We start from the raw sequence: 20,753 nt of genomic DNA, 5'->3' as shown, positions 1-20,753 counted from the left end.
TATGTTCCTGTATGTTTCTGGCAGTAGTTCCTGCAGTAGGTCAAGAAAAGCAGATCCTGGATCCTGTTTTCTATCCTGCTCTGCTTGGCTTCATCCCCACCCAAGTTCATTGTGTCCCTCTTAAAGTGTCAACTTAATTTGGATTTTTGCTCTTCAATGAGCTTTGGAGCTTGGTTTGACAGTACTCCTGAGGTCATACTTATACATGAAATGACAAAATTGTCAGAGGGTCTGAGAACAGGTTCATAGCCACATTTACTGGTGTAGGCTGAGGGGCACAGTGTGTCATCTGAGCCAGCCCTCATCAGGCACTCCAGCTCATTACAGAGTGTTCAGATCAAGTACCCTGGCACACAGCTGAATGTGTGATCTTTCTGTAAACCATTTATCTCAATAAACATGAATTTGAACTAACACTGAATATAAGACATGCATCTGACCTTCCCCTAGTAAGCCCTTTTTACTGACAACATTAAATTTATGATGCACTCAGAAATTAATCTTTTGAGTCTCTGTGAGGATTTCCTTGTAGATAATTCTTTCTTATGGATTTGTAGGTCTGGGACAACGTGCTATATTGCTTAACAGCCCAGTACAGGATGAACACACTGATTCTGGCTGTGGTTTGGTTTACTATGGCCTTAAGGTAAGGCACTTCAACATTTTCAGGAAATTAGAGGGCTCTCAGAGTCTGAATAATTATTGGTACATTTAAATAAACTATTGCAATATTAATCCTGGTATTACTTTAAAGAGTGTTTTTCTACTAAGCTTTGTCTCTGATGAACTATTGATCAATTTGATTGCCTTTATGTGAACACAAAGTGCTTTGAACAAGTCAGGACTTGAGAAGTCAGTGGGGCAGTAGTACTTTCTGACTTTTAGTCCTTTCATTTAATTTTGTCCACAAAACAAAACCAAAACTAAACAAATAAAAAAACTACCTGCTTCTAGCAGTATATCAGTCTAAACCAAAATTATTCAGGTTAGCTCGAATCTAATCTACAAGTAAATTTTAGCTAAATCCCTCTATACTCTCACACTTGCAGAAATCTCCCTTCCAGGGGAATTTTCCAGATTTCTTGCTGCTCTGCTGGTCTCTTGGGCAGCAAGGACAGAATATTGTTGTATTTTCTGGCTCAGATGTCAATGTCACTAAAATTTAAATGAATTGCCCTGCTTTAGGTGAACAAAAATGGACCAACATACTTGAGAGCAGCATTTTAGAGTAGGGAGATATTTTGCTTGGTCCTATGTCAGAGTTATGCAAGAATTTCAGTCAGAATTGCATTTGTATTATGAATTTAACAGGCTTACAAGTTATGAAGTAGATGTTTGGGAAAAGCACTGCAGTATTTTCAGTGCTAGGATCCTGTATCCCTAATGTATTTCTCCCATTTTCCTTTAGTTACTATGGCCTTATTGTCTGGTTCCCTGACATGATCCGGTATCTCCAAGAGGAGGCATACGAATCCCGAGTAAAGATCTTTGATGAGGAAGAAGTGTCACACTTTACCTTTAATTTCACCCTGGAAAACCAGATCCATAGAAACGGGGAATACAGAAACGATAAGTAAGTGAACAGAAATTGATTCAATTGATGCTGACAGGGAAGAGGGCATGAGCAGATGTGGGGATGACATTCACCAAAACACACATACAATTTTAGGAACTAACCCTGATTGCAAAGTAACTGAAATTAATTTTTGGAAAGTTCTTTTTTATTAGTTATCCACAGAGCAAATGTCCTTTTTATCCTACTTTTCACACACACTGCCTGAGCCACTCACATCTCCAGGCCCAGTGGGATCCATCCGAGGTGTCCTGCTTCCAGTAGCACCCTTACTGGGAGCTGGGCAGCTCAGGATGCAGCTGTGATTTTCTTTGCTTAGCACACACTGACATCTACTGGTCTTGGGCAGCAGAGCCCATCACTTAAAACTTGTTTGAAAATAAAAAGCTGTGTTGCGCTGAAGTCCTTGGTATGACTTACCTGAGTCTCCATCCTGCAGCCCAGTAGCATGAGCTGTGCCATGGCCAGTTGCACTGGTGCGCTGGCCAGCATCTCCCCACAACCTGTCACCTTTTCTTTTACTGCTCTAAAGTCAGAGAAGGTACTCTAGGAGAACATCATTGCTTCCTTCCCCTTCTTCTTTTTGCGCTGGGCCTGGGTTTTTATTCTGCATCCAGCCTGACCTCAATCACTGTGAGCTCCACAGCAATATAAACCCTAGTGATTTGTAGCAGGACATTTTTACTTTTCTAAATCCCAATCTAATGGGTAGGAAAATACCCCTATGTAAATTTTGTGGTGATCCCATTGCCCCAGAGGGCCTAGACAGGGTGTTGTTACTCCAGATCCTGGCACTATGGGGGAACATACAGGGCGTTCACTGTTACAAAATGATTTATTAATTTATTCATCAACTGGAACTAAGGATGCTCAGCACCTTCCAGGATGAACATATAAAACTGTGATGTATATCACTATACTCCTGCCTTCGTCCTCTCCAGTTTAATAACTCAAACTTGATTAAGCTACATTCCTGCAATGTCCAGAGCATATCTCATGATTTACAGATCCGTTTTGCCTCTAGCCCTTGACTGTACATTAAAACTCCATTGAACACCAGGCCATTGCTGTGTGACTCTTTTAAAGACAGATGTTAAGAAAGCAAACTGCAGGCAAAGGACTTCTAACAGCCTTTGTGAGTAAATACATCACAGGCTATTACTGGGCAAATGCAGAACAGCTGAAGTGTTGCTGTAACCTGTGAGACCTTCTACATGATGCAAAAGACTTGAGTAGTCTTCTTGTTATATTTTGAACATTAATAATATCTGTTAGTAGTCTCGGTTAAGAAGTCCTGCAGTGTTCACTTAATGGTGTAAATAGCCATCAAGTTAGCCTGTCTTGTAAGTGCTCAATTCAATTATGTTTCTGGGCATATGTTATGAAGCCTTTTTATTTGGTGACAGTTGTGGCGTCCTCAGCTAGAGCTATAATGCTTGCACTTAATACCTCTTACATCTTCCAAACATGTCTGTGCATTAACTAATACATCTTCCCAATGTCCCTGCAAAATCTCACAGGTAAATCAATATTGTGTCATCCTTCAGGCAGGCAGGTCAGACATGTCAAGCTTCCCATCAGAGGAGAAATCAATCATCTGACACTGTTGATTATTTTTAGAGTAATCTGTTTTCTTTACATGATATGCAACAGTCCTCAAACAGAGATGGTTACAAGCAGTACCCATAATCTTCCTGCTCCCTCTAGAAAGCTTACAGCAATTTTGCTTTAAAAATCACTTTGAGTTTAAACAGCTGTCAGAAACCTTTCACCAAATGGGCTCCTGATAATGTCTGTTTTTATTTCTGTTTGAGGAAGGGGCAGAATAAAGAAGGCAGGAAGGTCAACTGCCAGAGAAAATGCCATGCACTGGGTGAGACTGAGCATTGAAAATCAACTTGGGTTTTAAAAGCACTTTTTTTTTTTTTTTTAATTTTTTTTGGTCACTGCTTTGAGGAATAGGAAAACTGCCAGAAATTCCATAAGAGCCATCTCTTAAAAAATGTCTTCAAACCCCTCTTTCCTAATAAACTACAAAAGCATTTTGTTGGAAGGTCAGTTACACATTTAAGCAAAACCTTTCCTGTAAATGACTGTAGAAATTATCATCAGTGCTGTCTCTTGAAACATGTTATATAATGTAGGAAATACCTCAAAGTACAAAGTTTTGCTTCCTGCCCCCCAGATTTATCGGCATGAAATTCAAAGAAGTGAGATTTGAGGACTCGTTGTTTGAGGAATGCTACTTTGAAGACGTGACGTCCAGTGAGACCTTCTTTGAAAACTGCACCATCATCTCTACTGTCTTTTATAACACTGGTAATGGGATTCCTGATATGGTTTCATCCCTGTAATTAGGAACCATTTAATCAGATTCTGGGAGGAAGGATGATAGGGATCTGTGTGTGTGTATGCACTGGCTAATGAGAGTGGTGATGGAAAAAGGAGGGTGAAGGCAGGTTATAAGGGACTAGTGCTGTCTTAGCTTTATGGTTGGTTGGCCAGGGTGGTGCTGGCGGTGCTTTTGCCTTATGGTTTAGCTAGATATATTTCTTTTCTCACAGACTGAGTTTAGTTTCCCATGTAGGCATCAGCCTGCCAAAAAAAAAAAAAAAGTGTGCCTCCACTAGCATTGCCCCGAGGGCTGAGGCTGCTCCCATCTGTGGTTCAGGTTCTGTTTCTTGCTTAATTCAATGTATCTGTTGCTACATTTGGAAGGATGCTTCAGGTTGCTCACAGTGTTTTTAACTACATGGCTTCTGGTCTCATTTGCTACTGAAAAGGAAATGCAAAAGTCTGCGCTCAGGCCTCGGCACATTAAAGTAGTGGCAAAATGCCTAGCAGTTTAAAAGCTTGATCCAACAAATTTGGCTTAAAATATAATTTTTAGTTCCGTCTTTAATTCATATTCAACTTTTGGTTTGTTGATTACAGATAATAAAATATTCATTAATTTGTCCTGAAAAAGCTTTTAATTTCTATTCTAATAGAGAACAAACCATAATGCCATTAAAGTGAGTCTGCTTTGCCCCATCCATGTGGCATAGGGATACTGGTCCAGGTCATTCCAGAAATGAAATATGCCACCAGCTATCAGGCATGAAGGTAGAGTTTGTCACTAAAATAAAAACTCCCTAGCCATTTCCATTTATTGAGGAGCATCTCTGAGACCTTTAAGTTAGTTTTGATCCTGACTCCTTGCTGTATGAAGGGAGATCAGCTGAGCAGGATCAAGACTTTGCCTCTTTCTCTTGCAGATCTCTATGAACACAAATTCATCAACTGCAGGCTCATAAACAGCACGTTTCTGAAGGAGAAGGAAGGCTGCCACATGGACTTTGAGGAAGACAATGATTTCCTGATCTACCTGGTCAGCTTCCTGGGCAGCCTGTCCGTGCTGCCGGGTAACATCATCTCTGCATTGCTCATGGACAAAATAGGGAGGATAAAGATGATCGGTGAGTTGGCTGTCGGGGTCTGTGCTGAAGCAGGACCACCTGGTGCTGTGCAGTTGGTGCTGGTTTCTGCAACATTCTGTATAAATAAATAACATGTTTTGCTTGTAGTGATGAAAAATCACAACAATTGCTGTGGCTGTTTGACAGCCTAGGAGATCCATCTTTGAGGTTTCTGATCTTCAAATGATTTTAAAAAGAGCTTCAGGAAACATATGGTAGATTAATTGCCCATGTCACATCCAAGCAAGTTGCCATCCTTTAGACATACGGGACTAAGTTATCACCTTATCAACTTCTGATTACTTTGGGAATTTCTAGTGTTGCTTGCTCCAGGGTTCAGACCTTGCTCTCTTGCCAGGTGCTGTGGAGTCATGCCTCAAGGGACAGACAAGTGAGCTTAGTAAAATCAGGGATGAGACACTCTCTTGAGTGTCTCACTTGTTTCTCTCTTCTGGGAACAGACAGAAGTTTAGTTAGCTGAGCTTCGCTGTCAGACAGGTAAAGGTAAGGAAGATGATCTCATCAGTGTGTCAGGAATTTACACCAGGAGGGCACAATGAGCCTTCACATAGTGAATTTGGAAAAGACCCAAACAAACCAGTGGGTCTGTGGGAAATAAATTAAATAAAGCTGAATGAGAATCAGGTTGTCCACCCTGCAGACATGTCAGCATTTCAGCATTTTCATCTGGAATTGAGATGACAGCTGGAAACCTAAATGCTTATTTCTTCTGCAGAATGAAAAGTACAGGACAAAAATTGGTAACGACATGCTGAAACGTTTCACTATGGAATTTCCAATTGAAACAGCCTTCTGGCATCCCACCCGTATCACTCTGCTGAACACATTATTTCTGGTCATCTTAACGTGAAAACTGAATTTCTCTTTTGTGTTATGTGCCTCACTGGGACTTCAGTTTGGTTTTATCGTGTTCCACTAAACCCTCTCCTGTGCCGAATGTCAGATCTGGGGCACACACGGTGACCCTGATGCTGCACCGTACCTCTGCAGCAGAGGAAATATCTGCACTGCACAGAGGGGGATGTGGTTTGGCTGTGGAGAAGAAGTGGGCAGGGGTCCTGCATGGTAGCTTTCCATAAGCAGAACATCACAGTGGCAAAATACAACTAAATATACAAAATGAAGCATTTTAGTTCCAGTTCATCATCTGAATCATTTTGGTTGGTGTCAAACTGATTTTAAAAACCTCAAACAAATAAAAAAAAATCTTTGGTTTCCTGGTGGTAAATGGAGATATTTCAGCAGCAACAGAACTTTCCAGTGAAAGAGACTTCGATTTTGCAAAATTGCTTCTTTCAGGTGAAAATTCCCAACTGGGAAAGAAGGCTGTGATGTAGCCATTAATATTCCTGAATCTGAACTGTGGCTAACTGAGCATGAATGCTCTCACTTTCTCCCTCAGTGGCGTTCAAAAAATTATAGCTCTTGTGCAAATGTGCCATGAAATCTAATGATGTTCTTATAATTAAAAGAGACCTCAAGTGCTTCTTACAATCGGCTGTAAATTACCTTAATTGAGTCTAGAAATGTGTCAAGTGATTTCAATAAGATGTGAATTGCTCTAGCTCTTCACTCAAAACTCAAGTTGAAAAACCTTCATGATTCTTCCTCCTCATTGGCTTTCATGTTTACTTGCCTCTACTCTTCCTGGGTCCATCTGGAAGTCTGAGATGCTGGAAATCTGCCTGGAAAAGCCTGTCTTCAGCCTCTCCGTAGAGCAGGAATATCAGCATGATCAGATGGTTATTGAGAACATTTTTAGGCTGGTTTCCAGCATCACACAGTGACAGATAGGCAGCATCACAGTATTTTTGGATTTTTGCAGATTTCATTCATTTCTGGGTGAAGCGCTGTCACTTAGAAGCCATCTTTATCAACACTGTGGCAGCTCGGCCATGGATGAGGGAAACCGGTGCCAACATTTTTCTCCTGGTTGCCCCCGCAGGTGGCTCGATGTTGATTTCTGCAGTGTGCTGCTTCTTCCTCTTTTTTGGCAACAGCGAGTCGGCGATGATCGGCTGGCAGTGCCTTTTCTGTGGGGCCAGCATTGCCGCCTGGAACGCCCTGGATGTGATCACCGTGGAGCTCTACCCCACAGATAAGAGGTGCTCAGAGTCTTTTTCCTTTCCACTCTTGGCCTTCTGACTCTGTCCTCTCTTTCCCTGATGGAAAAGACCAATGCTCACTCTAGATACATTGATGGGGGAATTGTATTTTATTTATTTTAATAAATAAAATAAAGCAGACCTTAACAGCCTGGTAGTCCTGAGGCTATACTGGATCAGCATAGCCATTTGCAAGCATAATTCTGCTTGCACCATGGCTTGTACTCAGGGAGTTGTGGGGGTGGTATGGAGATTATAGGCAGATAAATTATGGAGAGTACATAATTTCTGTGTATGTGCATGAGGTCTGGCCCTTCAGATTGTGTCCTCCAGCCTCTCTTCTTAGCTTATCACCATGACAGCCTTTCCCTCCACAACAAAGAGGCAACCACGTGCACAGAATGATCTGGGAGATGAGGTAGCATTGGATACTTTGGGGGAATAAGCTACAGATGAGATCTTTCCTGCCAGCATCATTATAAACCTTTTTTTTTTTTTTTGCCTTTTCTAAGATGTTGGGGAGAGTCAGAAGTGAAGGGGAAAGACTGTGCTATGAAGACAGCATGCTTTGAGCTTCTGGGTGAAGCAGGGTTAGAAGGAGAGACCTGGTCGTTGCTCTGGTGGCAGCCCACCCCAGCCAGTGCTTGCAAGGGCTTTGAGAAGTTCTAGAGCAGGTTGGGTCCTGCTTTTCTTGGGAAGGGCAAAGGCTGTCAGAGTGGGCAGCTCGAGAGCTAGGGAAAAGTTAAGATGAAGAGAAACGAGTACACACAGACATTTTCCTCATACACACAGACATGCAAAACAGTGATATCTATTTATTTACTATCTATTCTGGCTGGCTTACTTGCTGGGAGCGTAGCCTAGGAAACATAAGAGCATTCACAAAATAATCCATCCAGATCTTCTGTAGTTATGCCAAGATCATCCCTCCTAACCATTGCTTTCTAATTCTCTTCCCCACAGGGCAACAGCCTTCGGCATCCTCAATGGGCTTTGCAAGTTTGGTGCCATCCTGGGGAACTCGATCTTTGCCTCCTTTGTAGGGATAACCAAGGTGGTTCCCATCCTCCTGGCTTCCTCTGCTCTGGTTGGAGGTGGCCTGCTCGCTTTGCGCCTGCCAGAGACTCGAGACCAGGTCCTGATGTGAGCAACTGAGGCCAGGGGGGTCAGGGGTGGACGTAGAAGAAGAAGAAAAAGGAGCCATGTTTGGAAAAATCAAAATGTCCTTTTCTATACCGTTTTGTTGATACCTCAAAGAGAGGGAGCAGAGGCGAACGAGCCCAAAGGGATAAAATGAAGCCCCTTAGTATCTGACCCTTTTACAGCCATGATTGGTGCATGCAGCTACTTCACACACCCTGCAGAGCTTTGCTGTTTGGGTTTAATCCTGCCTACACTGGGAGCCTATCCTTTCCCTCCCCATCCCCGTGTAGTGACACAAGACACGAACAGGGGCTTTGTGTATGCGTGTGCCTGCGGGGGTGTGAGCAGATCCTGAGCTGAGCTGTGAGAGCCTGTCTGCCTTGCTGAGCACTCCCTGGCAATTCAAACAAGCTGTGCTCAGACACAAAAGGCATCCAAATGGCAGGCAGGTAACAAACCTATCATAGGTCAGATCCAGCAACAGGACCAAGAGCTATAATTGGACCTTAGCTGTCTTGATTTGGGGGTTACAACTTGAAAAAAATGAGAATCCTCGTTTCTGAAGGATTTGAGAGTGGGTGCTCAGCTCTCTTAGAAGACTCACTATCTCAAAGCCCCTTACTGTCTTCACTTGGGCATAAAGAATCGCTAGGCACCTTCTTGGTCTGGGAGAGAAATATATACATAATTTTATATCTATAGATGTATTTACACTTACTTGCAAATATATGTGCATATATTGAAGTGATCAGCTAGTGAAATTTATAATTTTTAATTTCTGCACTATTTAAAAGACTTTAAGAGAGGCACTAAAAACTATTCCCACTAATTCAAGTTTATCTGGAGCTATGGCCAACTTAATGACACACCATTCTTTATACCAGACACCAAATATATAAATGCATTGATGACTGGGAGTATATATTTCTATGATGCTAAAGATCTTTTTCCTACAAACTCAGATGGAGGAGAAATTAATATGATGTTGGAGCATTCCACAAACCAAATGTGTACATATTATCCAGTGTAAATAGAGGACTTTTTGTCTAATACCTAGAGTACGTTAACAGAGAATTTACCAGCATTTTAGCCATATTAGTTAAAGAATATGATGCTTCATTTTCTTACATATTTGGGTCTCATCGAAACACTGTAAGCACAGTTACTTATAGCCATTTAACTTGCTACATGGGGAATGCACACAGCAAGCTTTCACTGTACAGAACATTAAATTCTCCATTAAGTGGGACAGTTAAGTTTGATATGCTGTAAAGACTCTTTTTGAATTTCATATGCTCTTTATATTGTACAACTTAAGTTCTGTTGCACCTGAAAGCAAAGTGAGCTGTGTATTTTTGGATATATTTTCTTGAGATGCAGGAATGAAATGTAGACTGTTAAATAACACACAGAAATACCTAGATAGTGCTAATTAGACCCATCCAACAAGCTCAGCCATAGACCAGAATTGAGTAGAAATGGGAAATAGTCACATAATGCAGAGAATTTGTCTCACCGTGATATTTTCTGACATTAAAAGTTATGAGTTATTTTGTACTTTTGCTAGTGACCTTTTTCTTTTTACTTTTCATTGGTTCCTTTTTTTTTTTTTTTTTTTTTTTTTTTTTTTTTTTTTTAAGAAAATCAAGCAGTGCTAGGCTGAAATCCAGCAGGACTGAAGTCTACCACCTCTGCCTTCAGCTGCACAGAGGCAGTCACATACACCCACAGCTCACACCAGGGCCAGCCCCGCGCAGCTGTGGCAGTCGGTGTCAGCACCACTGCAGAGGACAGATGAAAGACACAAAGTGTGGTGAGATCACAAGAAGCAAATCCTTGCCGATGAGACAAAAGTGTCTAAACAGCATTACTTTCATCACTGTGTCAGCTGGGGATAAGCACTTAAAGAGCAGCTAGGCTACAATGGGCTATTTGGGATTTTTATAGATTTATTCTGAGGTTTATGAAATTGATAAAATCACAAGCGGCTTTAATAGCCCGGCTTATTATGCCTCATTTCTCGTTTTATGGGTAGCTTAGGGCCTTTTTTCTGATTTGTCTTCAAAACAGCAAGGTTCCTTCACTGAGGTAGGAGTGAATGTAATTATGTCCTTTGGCAGTGGTTCACAGCTTCTGTTGAGAATCACAGCCCAAAATGTGTTTTTTCTCTAAGAATGTCTGATCCCTTTGCATGGTAAAAAGCAGCTAAATATGTGTTTCAACACAAAAGATCTCCATGGTCTCTATGTTTCATTCTTTCTGTTGGGTTGTGAATGCCCATTAAGTCATTGTATTTACAAGGAAAAAAAGGTTTGTTTCATGGCCTGGACTATTCTGTTGTGCTGCTCTGTGGAGCCAGAACTTATCTTTATTTATTCCATGAAGCACTCTCAGTTACATCCATATCCAGTGCTCTGACAGCAAACCTGATTGTTTGTGTTCTCCATTGACACTGCACAATTACAAAAATGGCATCACTTATTTTGCAAAACTTCACCATTGGTTTCCTTAGAAAGAAGAAATTGAGGTCTTAAGGTGATAGAAATGGTAAGGTAACATCAGGAAATGTTATCCAATTTTAGGAAACTTTCTTCTTTGCAGAATGGGTCCTTCACAGGGTCTGCCTGGTAAACCTCATGACTGAGAGATTAGCTGGGGCAAGGTAAAGAGCAATAGGATCTGGCAGTCAGTGTCACCCTGGCTACCCATGCAACTGTGCCACTAAAATGCATGGGTTGGTCACTTCGGAGTTAGGGGACAGTGGGTATGGGGCTTGATGATGTTCCTATCCCTGATATTTGACCAGGGAGTTCATGAACAGCTACAAAAGTGCAAACACACACTGCAGCTGGTACACCAGGGCCTGGGAAAGGAGGAGCAGTGAACAGAGAAGGAAGAAATGAAAAGCTGAGGGGAAACCACATTAGCTAGCCTTAGACACCTACAAGTCGGCTGTCTGAATTCAAACTAATCACCCAGGGTTCCCATTACTCCCAGTTAGATGAAATAGCGAACATCTGTGGCCACTCCGTTTTGGTTTGGCTCCGAGTTTCAGGCTGTGTGCTACCAGCTAGGCCGAGCCCAAGCCATGGGGCACCGAAGCACCGTGCATGGGGAGGTTTCTTGTCGGGCACCTCCTCTGATGGCTCAGCTTTGTTTCTGCTGTAAAATCAGCATTGTAGCTGCACTGCAAGGGCCAGCTTGCCTCCTCCAGCAGTTCTCCCTGCCTACACTTGCCACAGTGAACAGTCTCCATGTCTTGGAGTTCTGCTATTACTGGATCATCTGCAGAGCAAAAGTGCTGATCACAGCCCAATAACAATCCTCACTGAGCACCATTTCCTCGGATTTGTGAACTTTTCAGCAATGAGGGCACAGAGGACCAAGACAGGGGACTTGCCTTAAATCCCAAAAACCTCCTGTAGAGGACAGTTGGACCTCTTCATGCATATGTGGCATGCCAGTCCAGCCACTCAACCAGGGACTTTGTGGCTTGGAAGAGATGGGTGTAGGGAACCCAAACCAGCCTGCTGGGTCCTGGTGTCTTCATCCATACAGTGGAGTAACAGGGCCCCTGGAGCATTGCTGGGTTCCTGAGCATGCAGAAACAGGTATTTAGAGGAACAGAAAGCACTGTTGCTATTGTACAAGACCAGTGGCATTACAATAAGAGTTCTGCCTCCTTATATTCCCGTTGATTTAATGTACTGTTTTTCCTGAACGTCAGTTGTGCAGCACTGCTTCTGCTATCACATTTCATTCTGCCACATCCTGCTGGTAGTGGCTGCTGCTTGGGGCTGGGTGGGGTGACCCCCTGCTTGCCCGTACCATCCTCATCTCCCAGAAATGCTGTGCGATTTATGAATGGCAGTGTATGGATCTTCTGGACTAAGAAAAGGACCACACTATGAAAACCCACATCCAGAGACAGATGTTCTGCACTCTGGGGAGAGGTCCGTCAGCTAATGTCCTTTGGTGACAGGGGAAAGATGCAGTGAGGGACATTCCCTGAGCCTGGGAGCTGTCTGGCCCCTGGGCTGGGTTCACAAGTCGGCACAGAGCAAAGCTGCACGGAGCTGAGCTTTCTGCACTTCTTAAGGTCTCTTCTAGGTCCTGCTTTGAGACTTCCAGCAACAGAGTATACTCTGACACTGGTAAGGACATCCTAGGTTAATTTCTGTCCTTGTTTATGTCCTTTGACTCTCCAAAGGACACATAAAACCTGAGAGTATATTTTTAGGTTTATGTAGATTTGAGCCCCATGCATTATATTTCCATCAAGTTTCTCCCTTGGTTTCTCACCCTCGTATTAGCCAATGCTGCTTTTAGGAAGAATCAAGCCTGGGAACTGTGAAGGAAACAAAATGAAGAAATTTTTTTGCTGTATGTAATGCTAGAGCTGTGTAAATGTTCACACACTGCAAGTTCCCCTGTAAATAACACCCGGTGTCGTGCATTTAATGAAATGTTTCATTTAGGTGTTCTATCAGCTCTGTGTGTGAGATAGCCAATTCCAATCCCTTGGTTCCTTGGTTCCTTTTCTTCATTTAAAACTTTTTTTTTTTTTTTTTTTTTTTTTTTTTTTTTAATTTGATCTGTGTCTGGTTGTCACTGGAAATTGCAGCTGTTCCAACGGACTTTGTTTTTGTTCTCCCTGTCACATTAAAAAGCTGGAAGAAAAAGAATGGCTCCTGCAGTGTTTGTGTTTAATGTGCACTTTGAGTCCTTTTACAAGAGTTGCTGTGGGTGACTTTGTACTCTGAAAATGTGGGGACTTCCTCTGATGTTTGCAATGTGTACATCCTTGCTATCTCACACCATCCCACCTCAATTAAGACTCCCTTCTACTACTGCATTATCACACTGTGCATTTCCTAATGCATTACATAAGAAACTCTATAGCCTGAAAAAATTTCTGATGAAGAAAGCATAACGTATTTTTAAGTGCCGTGTAAGAAAAGTTTAGCAACAGGAACACGTCTAATAAAAAAATGGTGTTTCTTGTAGCTACACACAGCATTTGACATAGCACACTCTTTTCAGGCTTGTTGGTAAGGCATTTAGGTACAGAAAGGTTAAGTCCATTAGTGTCCAGTCCTCTCCTTGAGTGCACTACATGTGCAACATGCTAATGCTAATATTCAAGCTGTTAGATATTGGAAACATAATAAAGGAATCATGTAGGTTCATCAGTCATCAGGAGACCAAACCAGGCATTTTTCCTCAGCTTGGGTTCAAGCAGATGCCAGAGGACCCATCTGGGCTGGGGTCTTACTGGGTGGGCCACAGACAGCAGCTGGTAGGGACTGGTCTCAGGAGCTGCCAGCTGGGAAGTTTGCAATACCCCTGTCTGGCTACAAAGAGTTACAGTGACTACAGCTCATAAGCCCCTCGTGTGTATTCTGCTTTTATACAGAAGGCTGTGTATTAGCAACCACCGTCAAAAATAATTTTCTTAGAAGAAAAAGGCTTTTAGATAAAGGTCAGAGATTTGTAGTTAAAGCCTCAGAGGTGCTTCAGAGTAGTCCTTACTCCGGGCTATCTGACATTCTGTGTGTAAGGCTGCAATCTCATTAAGCAGGAAAATCCCATATTTGAATGTGCAGACAAGGTTTCTGAGAGAAATTGTGTTAAAATAAAATAAATAAATAAATAAATAATAATAATAATAATAAAGACTGGTTTTAAAGTAGGACCTGGGGAATTTAAGAACAGGATTACTTGGCACAGTTGCCTGAGATAGCATGGGATAGACTAGATGGTAAGAAAAGCTTTGTAAATCTGTGTTGCTGTTTTTCCATACTGATGATTTTACCTTGACCATCTTATGTTCACCAAGTGGAGTTTCAGGCATAGATTCCTGTAACCACGAATAAATGACCCAGATTCCCTGGATGCGCAGGTTCAGCCAAGCTGTCAGGGAAGGTTACCTAGTGGAGGAAGAAGGCTGGAAATGATGGCAATTACAGCAGCCACTAAATGCAGTAGGTTTGAGTGATGCTTGAATTGTGAATTGGGATATTGGAAATGTGATTTGAGTTGGTGTATGGTAAACGAGACCATTATTTTGTCAATTCTTCTGTATCTCAGAACTTTACTGTTTTTGAGGCTTTTCAAGAGGAGATACAATTTGGCGGTTTGACTTCACACTGACTCAAAATCAACCACTTGGCTGGGCAACTGGTGCTGGACACTGGAGCCCTGAATTTCCAGCTTGGGGCAGAAACTGCTGCAGGCTGAGTGCCCTGCTGATTACAAACTATGACTTTGTGGCTGATATCAAATGAGCCTGTAGTTCTCAGACTTTTTTTTTTTTTTTTTTTTTTTTTTTGTAATCTAATGTATAAAACACACAGAAAGTTAAACAAAGAGATTGTGGCAGGTTTTCCTTGACCGTTTTCGGTGGGAACCAAGGAACTTGCAGCATCCTTAACCCATAATAAGGTTTGGGGCTTATATCTGACTTTTACATTTTGAGTGCACTATAGATATTAATTAATCCTTAAAAGTACTATTTGAAAAGTGAGAGCTTATTTGTTCCACCACTTGCTTCACCTATACAAACAGCCATATACCTATACCTACTATACGTGCACAAGTGCATGTATAGAGTGACCTCAATTATCTCGAGTGCATTTGCTGCCTCTGCCCCAGTCCGTGTGGATCAGAAACGAGCCCGGCTCAGGCCAGAAGATGGCAGCAGCTGCCCGCAGCACCGGCAGCCCCCACAGTGCTGCCGCTGGATGCGCCCAGCACCGGGGCCCCGGCAGGACCCGCACTGGGCACGGGTGCTGCCAGCGGGTGCAGAGCACAGGGGTCTGGTCCCCCCAGGAAAGTAAGGGAAAGGCGGCAAAATCGAGCAATGGTTAGAAAGTTTTGAAAGGACGGAGCCCTGCCTAGCGCCAAAGCTTTTGAAGAGGGAGTTGTGCAAACCTGGAGCAAAGCAAATGTAATTATGGAGGAGAAAATGAGAGTTTCTGCTTCAATAGTCTAGTGCAATGGGTTTCAAGCTTTCCTGGCCTGCAGCTCCTGTGTGTTTTCCAGCAAAGAGGCAAACACCTTGTCAAAATGTGGTGAAACTCCAGCTGGATGAGAAATACCCAGGGCTGGCTAGTGCTTTTCCCAGAGAGCTCCTGCGGCAGCCACAAAGGTAAGATGAAGGGCATCACACATACCTGTCAGTACATTGCTTACCACCTCAGAACAACCTGCAGCCACAAAACCTCAGTGCCTTTCCGATATGGGTGGTATATGATTCAATCAGAGGACTGAGCCTGCTGAAAAATAACCCAATAGCAAAAACAAATGGTGCGGCTGCCTTTCTTACAGCTTCTAGAAATCACGGAGCCCATCCTGAGGCCTGTGACATGGTTAAGTGGGTTTTTACACCCCAGATTTGTGAGCTAAGTCTGTTCAGTCTGCAACCACCACGGCTGGCTGCAGCTGCTGTCTAATGTGAATTTTATATAGAGCGTTTCTATCTAGGAACCAAGAGGCTGGGTTCCCCTGGAAAACTTCTGCTTCAAAATAAAAAAAAAATAAACAATCAAAAGAAACAAAACCAAAACTATCCAGTAAAGAAACTATCCAGTAAAAGAAACAAAACCAAAACTATCCAGTAAATACAAGCAGACCTACTTACAAGGAGACCAAAACCAAATCTCAAGTGGCTTTGCTCCTCTCTTTTGTAGCCCTGTAGCACTGCCACCTCTTCCCAGGCTCTCCATGAAGAAATGCCTCTGGAGCAGGAGCAGGCTCTGTGCAGGCTGCGGGATTTCAGAAGGAGCTGGTAATATTTCTCCAGAGGGAGCCCTTTCTTAGCCTTGAAATCTGCTACAGACTGGGAAGAGGTTATTGTATGTGGCCTCCTGAAACACATCTTTGAATGATAAACTCAGTGCTTTCATCCCTTCCTATTCAGGATAAGGACAGAAGAGCTTTGAAAGCTTCCCAGCCGCCCTGCTCCTTCTCTTAGGCCCCTGAACAACAAACTGCTCTGCAGAAACTAGCCATGTACTGAGCCCTTAGGCCTTTAAATGTTTCAGAACAACTTTTTTTTGCAGCGCTTGTTTGACCTAACCAAAGAGAGTTTGTGTCCCTGGCTCAGCTCAGCTGCAGGGTGCTGCTGTGTCAATTTGTCCCTTCTGTGTCCCACCTGGATGGGGACAGGAATAGTGCCACTTTTGCACTGGTCCCTCGGGGCAGATGTCTTGCTCTCTGTGTGGTCACCGATGCATTAGGTGCCCGAGAGACCTTCTTCAGCAGGTTTTTAGAGGTTTTGTGGGGTCAGTTACTTTCAGTGTCCTGATATTGTGGCATTTCAGCACATCCCTCTTCTAGGTCATTTAAAACAGCTTCCTTTTAAAGTGGTGCAAATTTAACCCAAAGTAACCAGTTTCCTTGTCTCCTTAGTCAAGGCTTAGTAGAAAACTTAAGTGGAAGAAATGTTGATTAAGGAGGGAAAAGAGGTAACTTTGGGTGAATGCCATACATACCTCAGAGTTCAAGGCTGCAGCTTAGTGTATCCCTACATCATGACCAAGGTTATTGCAAATTTCCAATGTCCACTGGAGATGAAAAAAATGCCTTTAATGAGTTTAAGAGACAGGATTTCACAATGAAGAAATCCAAATAGGAAAATGATGCATGAAAATGTTAGAAAACATACAGGAAAAAAAAAAGTTCAAATCCAGACCCTTTTCTGACCACTATCTGCTTGATGTGAGGCATTATAATGGGCCTTTCCACCAGGTTCTGGTTTCTCCTAGTACAACACTGATGAAAATGCAAAACAAAAAGCCTCACCTTGAATTTCTATCATGTATGCAAGCCCCAACCAATGGAGCGTGGGTGGCAGGTTCTCTGAATGAGAATAAGGACAATGCTGTGGCTCACTGGAAGACTGGCAGTTTTTTCTCACTTCAAAAGAAAGACTTTCCAAACTAGATCTCTGAGATGATTCAACGCATAGCAAAAATCTGTGAAAATCAGCTCCTGTCACTTTCTTTCTGTTTTATTTGTTTATCTTCAGGTATGACTTCCCCAAAGATCCACCCCTGCAACTGAAATCTGGCAACACAATGCAAATTCCATGTTGATTTTTAAGCAAGATTATGTAAATCCAATATGTTCAGTCACTGTCATCCCAGGAATTCCCAGTATGTGAGACAGTGCCAGGGAAGGGATAAGGGCTGAGCTAATCAGCATGCATGTCTCAGCAAGATTTTCTGGTGTTTCAGCAGTAGGAACCTGTAGGTTCCTGTGCACCCGATCTCTGGGATTCTCCAAATATAGGAGAGTGCTCTGCTAGCAAAGAACCAGACAGTGGATATCTATGAGCCCACTCTGCTGAGGGAGGCTCATATACAAGGCATGGTATAGTGTGTAATGGCTACTTTTTACTGGAAGATGACTCCTAACAGATCTCCTCTGCTGTTGTTTGGTAGATACCTCCCCAGACCACTTTAAGGTATACTTCTGAATATAACGGCACAAAGCATTAAGAAAAACTGGGAGGAAAATCTCCATCTTTGTGTTTGCCATATAGGGATCCTAATCTAGTTGAGTGTCTGCCCTTGAGCTAATTCAGGAACAAAGCAATACAATTTATTTATTTTTTTATTTGGTCTGAGCAGCTCCGTGGTCATAACCCTGAGCTATTAGTTCTTGTGTTCCCCTTTCCATCTGTAACGAGAAACTACTGCCTGACATTAAACCTTAGAGTAAAGTCCTTGAATTGGGGCCTGATTAATTGTGTTTCAAACTGAGACATGGGGATGGTGCTGACTGTATTGGCCTTACATCTTTCTTACTAACTATCTTTGCAATCACACCTCACAAGTGACTACCTTGTATCTCTTTGGACATAATTGTGCTTTATTTATTGTCATCGTCGTTGTTATCATTCATAAAAGAGATCTTCAAGGTAACATGGCTGATGGACTTTCAAGCATTTGGCAATGACTTCTGCAAATCACAAAGAAAAATATACCTTCCAATCTGAGGCATAAACAAAAGCAGGGCAAGGTGATGATGAGCTTTAAAGAATAGATGTCCTTTCGAGTCAAAGATTCATTCCAGATCGATTATCACGCAGTAAATAATGCACCTGAGTCTTTGACAATAGAAAGCAAATTTACACTGTTGCAAAAATACTAATCACTAGCCTAGAGACTCACATTATTAGCTGAGAATAATTATTTTCTCCAAGGAAAGCACAGACCTTCAAAGCAGATAACATCTTAAATCACAGCAAATTTTAATTTAAATTCAAAGTGTAGAAATCTCCATAATACCCTATCTCTAAGTTATCTGGCTGGGATGGTGTCATTATAGTGTTTTAAAGACAGCCCCAATCGTTAAACTAAATACCTGCAGCCTAACACTTTGCAATTTCATTTTCTCCTTGTCAGAATGTGTAATGGATATTTGTACCGGAGGTAACAAAACAGAAAATGGGAAGGTGTTGATAACTTTGCTATTACTGCCTCTTAAACTGCCTGAGAGATGGAGAGGACTGGATGGCAGTGGAGAAGTGGTACCTCTATAATGGGATGTAAAACAAGGCACCCAGTCAGTGCCTGCTGGGGTAGGGATTTGTGGTGTCTGGGGACTGACGGCTCCCATCAGCAGTCATCAGCTTCTGGAGAAGCAACAGATTCTGGTACTCTGTTCCCTCCCCCAGGGATCTGTTTCATGGGCTTCTTGCTGAGAGTCCACCAGGTGAATTGGAGTGAAATTTTGGCCTCTCTTTGAGCTTGTTTTCTCCTCTGAATGCCTGAGGTCCAGTAAGAGCATTTCTTCTATGACAAATTTCTTAAAAGTGTCAAACTACAGCAAGGGCCAGGCAATGGCACGTTTCTCTGACAATTTTCAGAAACACCTGAAACTACAAAAGCTACACATTGCACTCAAGATGCTCAATTACATTGACGTTTTATTCCACAAACTAAATACAAATATAAATAAGTTAGATGATCACATTCAAATGATTCCTGAACTTTCACTCATCTCGCTGAGTGCCCTACTTCAAGATCCAAAGTTTATTGCCTGTTAAAGGTATGTGTGCAATCGAAGGGAAAAAAAAGATGTCCCTAAGTCAGACTATTCACAGCCCAGGAAATTTCTGTCTTTTGCTTGTCTGTCCTGAGATATACAAATACATAAAGATATTAGAAAGGCAGGAGATAAAAGACACAATTTAGAAGTGATTACTGATAGATATGCAAGAGATACTTGGTTCCTTGAAGACATGGGTGCAGTGGGCTAGAAGGAGAAGAACAAGACTGTGGCTGTAAAATGTAGGTGGTCAAGATTATAAAGGTGACATTCTGGCACTACAGATTTCACTTTACTCACATTTTCCTACAGGGGAGCTGAATATATTTTCTTGATCTCACCACAGCTTGCAGTAGAAACCTTCAAGGGTCTGGTCTGCAAGACTTAGTATTGACACACCTTCAGAAAACTTGTCCTCAGCCACCGTAGCCCTGAAGCTATGTGAAATGCCCAAAGCCTTAATTGTCTCCATTACTTTCTGATCCTTGGCAGGTTTTTCTTTCAAGTTTGTGCATCATCCAATAGGGAGGATGCAGCAGGGAGATGCAAATGGCACAAAGAGGTGACCCTAAGTCTGAAGCCTTTGAAAACCTGGACTTTAGTGTTGAAATTACTATTCAGGAAAACACAACAAAAGAAAACATGTCCCCTCAAATGTGAATCATTTGTTGAGAGAGTCTTCAGGGGTGATACATAATTGCTATCTGTTCTGCCTCCAAAGCAACTCAAATCAGCCTGGTGACATTTGTCACAAACGGAGGCAGATATTAATAGGCTGCATATTTATGAGGCTTCTTTACAATGCAAATTGCTCCTTAGTGAACTGCCTTCATACTGGCTTTTGGGCCATTTTATCCTTTTATTTCTGAAATTTCACTCCACTATGGTGCCTGAATATCCTTAGAAGGCAGAGGGGTGAAAGCCCAGTTGACTTCATAGGTTGGGACAGCACCAGGAGCTCTGGAAGTGCTCTGTCAGGGATGTAGGACATCTGCTCCAGCAAGAATGTGAAGGCCTTGGTCCTCCTACTCCTGGTAGAACAAAGACCAGAATAAGTCCTACAATCTGGCTAATATACTTGTTATCCAATGCTCACTGCTGGAGAGCAAGATGCTTGTACCCATCTACTTGGCAGTGCTGATTGAATAAGAAGTTTAATTTATTTGGATTTCAGAGATGTTTTGGCAAATGTAGTCGGGGGAACACTTTGTCTTCTTTTCAGCCTTATATGAAATGTGTATTTTTAGCACTTGCATTCAGAACTAATTTTTCAGGAATTTCCTGGCTCTCGGCCTCTCAGTTTGAAAAATAATCAGTAAAACATTAAGAAAGGCTGACGAAAGGCAACAGGGATAGGGACAGTTGTAAGCAGTAGCTGATGTCACATGTTGATTG

The 20,753-nt window shown here is 42.3% G+C and overlaps 2 protein-coding genes across 3 annotated transcripts in view; both read left to right on the top strand.

Annotated features, from left to right (window-relative positions):
• Window positions 1–9,562, top strand: part of SV2B (synaptic vesicle glycoprotein 2B) — a 59,006-nt gene extending 49,444 nt beyond the window's left edge. For both annotated transcript variants that reach the window (XM_084532648.1, XM_084532649.1), the window contains exons 8-13: window positions 558–646; window positions 1,409–1,573; window positions 3,759–3,892; window positions 4,831–5,031; window positions 6,998–7,157; window positions 8,121–9,562. In XM_084532648.1, coding sequence (XP_084388774.1) covers window positions 558–646; window positions 1,409–1,573; window positions 3,759–3,892; window positions 4,831–5,031; window positions 6,998–7,157; window positions 8,121–8,304 — 933 coding nt within the window. In that variant the 3' untranslated portion in view covers window positions 8,305–9,562. The remainder of the gene's footprint in view (window positions 1–557; window positions 647–1,408; window positions 1,574–3,758; window positions 3,893–4,830; window positions 5,032–6,997; window positions 7,158–8,120) is intronic.
• A 5,649-nt stretch (window positions 9,563–15,211) lies between these two features.
• LOC311442984 (uncharacterized protein) overlaps window positions 15,212–20,753 on the top strand; it is a 33,379-nt gene continuing 27,837 nt past the window's right edge. Inside the window, exon 1 of the mRNA XM_084532776.1 lies at window positions 15,212–15,450. Within this exon, the coding sequence (XP_084388902.1) occupies window positions 15,299–15,450 (152 nt within the window). The 5' untranslated portion in view covers window positions 15,212–15,298. The remainder of the gene's footprint in view (window positions 15,451–20,753) is intronic.

The sequence above is a fragment of the Aythya ferina genome, assembly GCF_964211825.1.
Source record: "Aythya ferina genome assembly, chromosome: 11".
NCBI classification, from domain to species: Eukaryota; Metazoa; Chordata; class Aves; order Anseriformes; family Anatidae; genus Aythya; species Aythya ferina.
Note: the sequence above shows the minus strand (reverse complement) of the source record. Positions and strands in the feature narration are given on the sequence as shown.